General features: G+C 52.6%; 1 protein-coding gene across 1 annotated transcript; it reads left to right on the forward strand.

The window, feature by feature from the left end:
• Window positions 1–1,058: 1,058 nt before the first annotated feature.
• BHLHE40 (basic helix-loop-helix family member e40) lies at window positions 1,059–6,753 on the forward strand. Its single transcript, XM_022572508.3, has 5 exons — window positions 1,059–1,432; window positions 1,594–1,663; window positions 1,927–2,034; window positions 2,973–3,096; window positions 4,410–6,753. The coding sequence occupies exons 1-5, from the start codon at window positions 1,353–1,355 to the stop codon at window positions 5,264–5,266; spliced, it is 1,239 nt and encodes a 412-aa protein (XP_022428216.1). The 5' UTR covers window positions 1,059–1,352; the 3' UTR covers window positions 5,267–6,753.
• Window positions 6,754–7,922: the final 1,169 nt, after the last annotated feature.

Consider the following 7,922-nt stretch of genomic DNA (forward strand, 5'->3'; position numbering starts at 1 on the left):
GCTGCAGGGCAGGCGCGCTGCGGTTGTGTAACGTTGCGGCCCGAGGGGATGCGTCCTGCTCCGGTGGGGGCAGAGGAGGGAGGGACGCAGGGCACCGCGCCCTATATCTTTCTGTGCTTGACTAGCCCAAGTGCGGGCGGGGAGGGGGGGGCACTGGGGCACCCTGGGGGGTGCTTAAGTGGGTGCTCGCCGGCATGCAGGCTATGGCCGGGAACGCAGCTCCGATGGAGCCAGGGGCCCGCGGCGCACAGCCTCGCGGGTCAGGTGCGCGCAGCGTGCTCGTCGGCGGCCTCGGCTGCCCCTGAGCTTGGCTGCCAGCCCGCTTCCCATGGGGTGACATCCGCCCCGCCCCTCGGCCCCTCCCCACGGCGGGCGATTCCTGGACGCGGGGCCGAGGGGTGGGGGCAGGGAAGCCGGCACAGAAAGAAACCCCAGCCTCTGGGGAAGGCGCCGGGGTGGTGGTGGTGGGGGGGAGCCGGGCGACTCCCTCCGCTGTGCGCCGGTTCCTCCGAGCGGGCCGCGCGGGGGGAGGAGGAAGAGGGTTGGGCTGGAACTAGCGAGGGGATATTCCTCTCCCGGCTTGAGTCAGACGCGGGCGGGTCCGTCCTCCCCCGTTCCCTCCCAGGAGACGGGAACTTACTTCATTTCCCTGGGGCAGGTTCGCCCACGTTACCAACCTCCCCCCACCTCTCCGGCCCCTTCCAGTTTTCGCGCCCCCCACCCGGCTGGGCAGGACCCGGTCTGCGCTGCCACCCCCTCTTCGGGGAAAGGCAGCCGCAGACACCTGGGGGCCGGGGGTGGAGGCGGGGGCTCCCTCGCAGCCGCGGGAGCGTCGTCCAACACGTGAGACTCATGTGATGAAGCCGGGGGAGGGCGGGCAGGTCGCTCCTTCCCTCCCCGGCAGCGGCCAGACGTGCCTGGAGTCACAGGGTAGAACACGTAGCTCCAACCCACCCACTCGTTCCCATTTAACCCAGCCCGCAGCCTCTCCATTACTCCTCGGCTCGTCCCCCCCCCACCCCGCCCTAACCGGCCCCCCCCCCCGCGCTCCCTCCCGCCTCCCCGCCCGCCCCACTTCTCATTCACTTGGCTCACACGGCGCAGACGGCGCAGGGAGCACACACTGCCAGTCTGTGCGCAGAGCCGGAGCCCGAGGCCGCGGGTCCACCATGCACGCCCCCAACTGAAGCCGCACCTCAGAGCCGCAGCTCCCGGCAGCCCAACGGATTTCAAGGAGCTCAGAGTCCGAGGAACCCCGGCGAAGAGACCTCCGAAACCCTCTCCAGAATAGTCCTCACCCGACGCTCTGCCGCTGCAGACAGGAGCGCACAGTGGCCCCGGCTCGCCGCGCAATGGAGCGGATCCCCAGTGCGCAACCGCCCCCCGCTTGCCTGCCCAAAGCGCCAGGACTGGAGCCCGGAGACCTACCAGGGTAAGTTGGCACCCCCGGCCCTTTCAAGCCTCAACTCCAGTCCTGCGCTGTGCGCGGCTTGCAACTCGGAGTAGTTCTGGGCGCATCCGGAGGTTCTTGCCAACCAGGGCTCCTGCAGCCGATGCGCAAGTCACAGCCATTCCTCGTCCCTTTCCCTGCAGGATGGATTTTGCCCATATGTACCAAGTGTACAAGTCGCGGCGGGGAATAAAGCGGAGCGAGGATAGCAAGGTAGGAGCACCGCGCCCCTCGGGACCCCAGCCCCTCGCACGCGCTGAGTTTCCAGTAAAAGTTTCCTCACTTTGCGGCTGAAGGGGGTATGCTAGGTGTGGGCTCTGTGCCTCTACTGAGTGGCCTGGAGAAGAAGGGGCGGAGGGGAGCTGGTTCTGGGTGTGACTCTGCTCCGCTGCCCCGACTCCTCGCGCCGCGGGGGGAGGAGGAGGGCTCCTCACCCCCGTCCTCCCGCGCCCACCGTCTCCCCGTGCGCTTCATAGGAGACCTACAAACTGCCGCACCGGCTCATCGAGAAAAAGAGACGTGACCGGATTAACGAGTGCATCGCCCAGCTGAAGGATCTCCTCCCCGAACATCTCAAACTTACAGTAAGTGAGAAGCTGGCCCCTGTCCAAACCAGCTCCTCTGCCCAGAGGGCGGGCGAGGGTCACTCGCCACCTGCAGGCCCCGCTGGGAACTGCAGACCAGATGGCTCGATCCGAGCTGGTAGGCGGCTCTGTTTGGGGGTACCCTTCCCCAGGGTCAGAATTTTCTGGCAGCCTCGTGCAAATGAGGTGAGAACCGTTTGTACCTCTCCAGGTTGGCACCGACACCGGCTGGCCTTCCCTTGCAAGAGTTTAAGACTTTCCCTGCTGGCGATTTTCAGGGTTCTTTCGTTTTCCTGAATTGAGCAAACCAAGCAACTCGCAAATATTTTACCCCCTTCCCCCCCGCCCCCCGGTCCCTTTTTAAAATAAGAGGACTTGTTTTGGGTGTGTGTGTGTGTGTGTGTGTGTTTTTTAACGCCCTGTCCTTTCTTGGCAATAGCCAACAGCTTACTAGCTTGGCAGGCTTTGGTTGGGGAAAGAAAAAAGAATAGTATTTAGGGAGGAAGAAAAAAGTGTAGATGAGCTGGAAGTTATGACAGGATGTCAGGAAAGAAACTAGGGAAAGCCTCTTGGCTGCCAGACACAGTAGAAGTCTCTCCTCGGGTTGACACCACCGCAGAGAAATGTTATCTCCGGATTCCCCTGAGTTAAGGTCAGCAACGGCTGCTGGAAAAATTTATCTGTCAAAGCTTTCTCCTGAGCTAGCTGCTGCTTCCAAAAGGCGTCCAAAGATGGGTGACAGTTTGTTGTTCTTTAATCAAAAACATATATTGAATACATATATATATATATTTTAAAACTTCATCTATAAACTTAAAACTAAATTTAGCCAACCAGGAAAGTTTTTTGTTTTTTCTTCCTTTATCTCATTGCTAATTAGTGTCCCAGAGGTGGGACTTCTCTGCGCTCACTGCTGACCGAGGCTCTTTTTATTCCAGACTTTGGGTCACTTGGAAAAAGCAGTAGTTCTTGAACTTACCTTGAAGCATGTGAAAGCACTAACAAACCTAATTGATCAGCAACAGCAGAAAATCATTGCCCTGCAGAGCGGTTTGCAAGCTGGTGAGTACCCAAGCCTGGCTATCATCTCCTAAGAGTTCTAGCACAAATAGAGAGCCTGTGGGCTCAACATCTGGTATGAGAAACATTCCTGCAACAAATTGCTTATGCACATTCGTTGGGGGAGATGCCGTTTTATCCTTCCGAAAAGGTCAGACTTTTCATTCGGAACGCTGCATGTGCCACCTGGCGTGAATACGTATTAGTCAAATGGTAAAATATTTCAGTGGCATTTTGACTTAAGAGTTTCTGGATTCTGGGAGTTTTCCCCCCTCCCTCTGAAAACGCCAAGGCACCTATAATTTGCATCGTGGGTGTTTTACAGTTGTTCTTAGCCCTGTTTCATTGGAGAATAAATCACGGGTATGCCCCAGTGTTTTCCTGTTCCTCTACTTCCTTATCACTCGGTGTGCGGTACGATCCTGGCAGGATGACAACAGGAGTTTTTCCTGCATTTCATGTGATTCCCTGAATAGCCACTAGGTATCTTGGTGAATTACACAATCTAACGAAACCACTGAAGTTTCGTCATCTGTTTCTACTGACTTCTAGAGAATCACAGCCACCTTCTAACCATCTCGTCTCACCCATTCCAAATCATACTGTACAAACTAGGGAGAAATTCCTCTACCCACCCCCTCATCCCATTCTTCTCTGCCCTCCTTTCCAAACAAGTATGATGAGAATCACAAAAAGCTAGCAAGTGCTTCTGCCAGTTTCCTTACTGAAAACAGGAAGATGATCATACCTAATTTCTTGGGGATCATGAAGGGAATACATGAGAAAGACTTAGAAATAGCGTTTAAAGACGACAGCATGACTGCAACTTGTATAAGTCATTGAAAATAAGCTTACTTTAGGTGACACTGTTCCTTCATTCTCCTTTTTTGACGATCCGGTCACTTCCTATGGTGAAAAGATATAAATTGACTATAAATTGACTCTGGTTATAAACATACTAGGATGTTCATTGCTGTGTCACTTATAATGGAAACTCAAGAGCAACCTATAAATTCAACAAGAGGGGAAGCAGCCTGTCTCTGTTAAATATGGTCTGTGTCTGTGATGGGATATTATACAGCCATTACAAATCATATTTCATCTCTGAGTGGTAGAATTACGGATGAGTTTTATTTTATTCTTTATACTTTTTGCTGTCATCCACATTCCCCCTGATCCTATTACTTTTGGAGTTAGGAACATAAATCAGCAAATGCTGTTAACAGAAAGGAAAGCTCTGGGTCTTTGGAACATAGGTGTCCAGGTGAACCACAGGGCCTTCTGAAACGTCTTCCATTGGGTCTGTGTTTATCCAGGTGATCTGTCGGGGAGAAATGTCGAAGCAGGTCAAGAGATGTTCTGCTCAGGTTTCCAGACATGTGCCCGGGAGGTGCTTCAGTACCTGGCCAAGCACGAGAACACCCGGGACCTGAAATCTTCCCAGCTCGTCACCCACCTCCACCGTGTGGTCTCCGAGCTCCTGCAGGGTGGTACCACCAGGAAGCCGTCAGACCCAGGTGCCAAAGCCATGGACTTCAAGGAGAAACCCAGCTCCCTGGCCAAAGGCTCTGAAGGCCCAGGCAAAAACTGTGTACCGGTCATCCAGCGGACTTTCGCTCACTCGAGCGGCGAGCAGAGTGGCAGTGACACGGACACAGACAGCGGCTACGGAGGAGAATCAGAGAAGACTGAGCTGCGTGTCGAGCAGCCGTACTTCAAAAGTGATCATGGACGCAGGTTCACCATGGGAGAAAGGATCGGTGCTATTAAGCAAGAATCCGAAGAACCCCCCACGAAAAAGAGCAGAATGCAGCTCTCAGATGATGAAGGCCATTTCTCTAGCAGTGACCTGATCAGCTCCCCGTTCCTGGGCCCACACCCGCACCAGCCTCCCTTTTGCCTGCCCTTCTATCTGATCCCACCGTCAGCGACTGCCTACTTGCCCATGCTGGAGAAATGCTGGTATCCCACCTCTGTCCCAGTGTTATACCCAGGCCTCAACGCCTCTGCCGCAGCTCTCACCAGCTTCATGAACCCAGACAAGATCTCAGCCCCCTTGCTCATGCCCCAGAGACTCCCTTCTCCCTTGCCAGCCCATCCGGCCATCGATTCTTCCGCCCTGCTCCAAGCTCTGAAGCAGATCCCCCCTTTAAACTTAGAAACCAAAGACTAAACTATTTAGGGGGTCCTGCTGCTTCGCTTTCCTTCCTCCCTACTTCCAAAAAAAAAAAAAAAAGTGTTTGTGAGTGTAGCAGGATTGTTCCAGTGTGTATGCCAAGATCATCTGAGGCAGGGAGAGAAGATTCAGGGGTGTGTGTGTGTGTGTGTGTGTGTGTGTGTGTGTGTTCGTGCGTGCGCACACGCATATGCATTGTGTGTTGGTATGGGACATTAAAGCTCCTTTTGGTGTAGGGAAGACATGAAGGATTGCCTGACATCAGGAGACTTAGGGGGGACTGTCGCAGACCTCTGGGCTTTTCCCCTCCCAGAGAATAGCCCCCTCTGATAACAGATCAGCTGGATTTTCAAAAGCTTCAAAGTCTTGGTTTGTGAGTCAGTCTTCACTTTGGGAGCCGGGTCTGTGGCTTTGAGCAAAAGGTACTTTCAAAAGAGGGCTTTCCAGAGTGCAGTTCCCAGCCAGCTCTTAACGACCCCACCCTGCTCCCTTTTATTGTCTCCGTGACTCACCACACGGGGACAGGGCAGGCAGACAGCTTTCTGCAAAGTGGTGAGGTAGCAGACACTGGCATAGCACGGTAGTGGCCTGGGGAGATTTCCGCAGGTCTGCTCTCCACCCCTGCCTCGGGTGAGTAAAGAGAATGTAGCTCCCTACTCAGGCTTTCAAAGTGATTCGCTTACTAACGATCTGAAAAGGGCGTCCTGGTACAAGCCCAGCTGCCAGGGGAGGCGGGAGGGGTCCCCCGGGCCTCTGACACCTGTTTCTAGTCTCACCTAGAAACAGTTTCTCTGTCCAGGGAACCAAACCAGGCTCTGAGAGATGCAGGTGCCTAAGTTCCAAGCACCCCAGAGCACGTAAAAGCTGAGTAACAAATTGCAGTTTCAACGAGCAAAGCCAGACTCGGCTCTCAGCTCTCTCCTAAAACTCCTTTTAACCAAGCTTAGCTTCTTAAAGGCCTAACCAACCCTGGCAAAGCAGCATCCTCTCTGCAGGCTAATTCCCCTCGCCCGACGGCGTATGGAGTGTCCTTATTGCTAAAAAGGATTCTGTCTTCTTCAAAGAAGTTTTATTTTTGGTCCAGAGTACTTTTCTGACTTGTCCAGCTCGCCCTGCACCAGCTTTTTGAAATGCACTATGCTTGGTCACTGATCGTGTTTTAACTTTTTCTTTTCCTGTTTTTATTTTGGTATTAAAGTCGTTGCCTTTATTTGTAAAACTGTTATATATTATATAAATATATTAAAAAGGAAAATGTTTCAGATGTTTATTTGTATAATTACTTGATCTACAAAAGTGAGAACAAATGAATGTATTCCTGTTTTTGAAGAGAATAATTTTTTTTTCTCTAGGGAGAGGTACAGTGTCTATATTTTGGAGCCTTCCTGAAGGTGGGAAATTGTAAATATTTTTATCTATGAGTCAATGTTAACTAGTTGTTTTAAAATACTTAATAAAATAATCCTTTTCCTGTGGAAGAGAAAGATGGTCTCCCGCATTTTTAAAAGAACTCTCAAGGGTGTGATATGGCCTTCTTCTGCCCTCCCCTCTTGGCTGAAAGCAACAACTACTTAATCTTGGTGTGATTTCATTCAGCTTTTCCCATGCCTGTATTCACACAGAATAAGCTTAGTCAATTTTGTAGGTAAATATTTGTTCAGCTGTTTTCTTAGACCAACCTTAGCCAGAGGCTTACTGTCAGCCTGTGCCTCTTTCCAGAGTTAAGCAAAAAGCCTATTTTTTCCCCCAGTCTGCTTTTGTCATGGTCCTTAAAACTTGACAGAAAATCAAAGTACGAAATCGTGGGCCTCAGTGTCTGGGGAGCTTGCTGGAGGGGGGGCAGCACACTGAGGGAAGATTTAATGGATTATGATGCAATAATAATTGCTGCTGGGGATAGCACCTCTACCAAGGCGACTTTTTCGAGTCTAGCACGGTCTAATGGGTTTGCCATATCCTGTCCAATTGCCTCTGAAAGCAACATTCCATGATTAGTTTCTACATCCTTCCTGGACTTCCTCTCATTGGGTGTGTTTGTGCGTGAATGAATATTGGTGTTCCTTAGTCAAGCGCTCTTATGAAAAAAAAAAAAATTCCATGGGAAAAGAAGTGGGAAATGACCCAGTCGAGTGAGCGTTTCTGCCTGTCCCCTTCCCTGTCTCAGAGGTGTCCTGATGTTTCCTGATGGCCAGCGCTTGGCTCGCCACGCTCCAGATCCCAAAGCATCTTCCAGAACCCTCTGGCTGTCTGGAGCCCATGCAGGGAAACTGCCCCCAGGGAGTTCTCAGCCAGGCAGAGACACCACCTGCCCTTCGTGTCTGTTTGCTTCAAATGTCACCTTCTCTCTCTGCTGCTGAGCCAGCAGGCGACAGTGAGCATCGCCTGGCTTGTGTGAGGTGCCCGCAGGCAGCCTGGTGTCATGGGAGGAGCCCTGGACCAGGAGTCAGGAGATGAGCTGGTGGTCTTATCAATGAACCGGTAGTCTTGGCATCGCCCCCTCCACACCTGTTTGTGGTTCAATAAAAAAGGATTCTGAGCCCCCCTCACATGTCCTACAGCAGGCAGACAGCCATGGGTAAGGCCGTCTTTCTCCCAGGAGCTTAGGGCCTGGCCCTCAGGGTCTCCTGCCTGTTAAGCTCCTGAATTCCTCCAT

The sequence above is a fragment of the Delphinapterus leucas genome, chromosome 10 (assembly GCF_059928025.1).
Source record: "Delphinapterus leucas isolate spDelLeu-1000000601 "Yukka" chromosome 10, BTC_Dleu_Yukka2, whole genome shotgun sequence".
Lineage (NCBI taxonomy): Eukaryota > Metazoa > Chordata > Mammalia > Artiodactyla > Monodontidae > Delphinapterus > Delphinapterus leucas.

Bases quoted from the DNA above. Each gene is read 5' to 3' on its own strand.
- BHLHE40 (XM_022572508.3), top strand. From the start codon at position 1,353: ATGGAGCGGATCCCCAGTGCGCAACCGCCCCCCGCTTGCCTGCCCAAA. The intron at 1,664-1,926 runs GTAGGAGCACCG...TGCGCTTCATAG, and splicing joins AGCGGAGCGAGGATAGCAAG to GAGACCTACAAACTGCCGCA. The intron at 3,097-4,409 runs GTGAGTACCCAA...GTGTTTATCCAG, and splicing joins GCAGAGCGGTTTGCAAGCTG to GTGATCTGTCGGGGAGAAAT.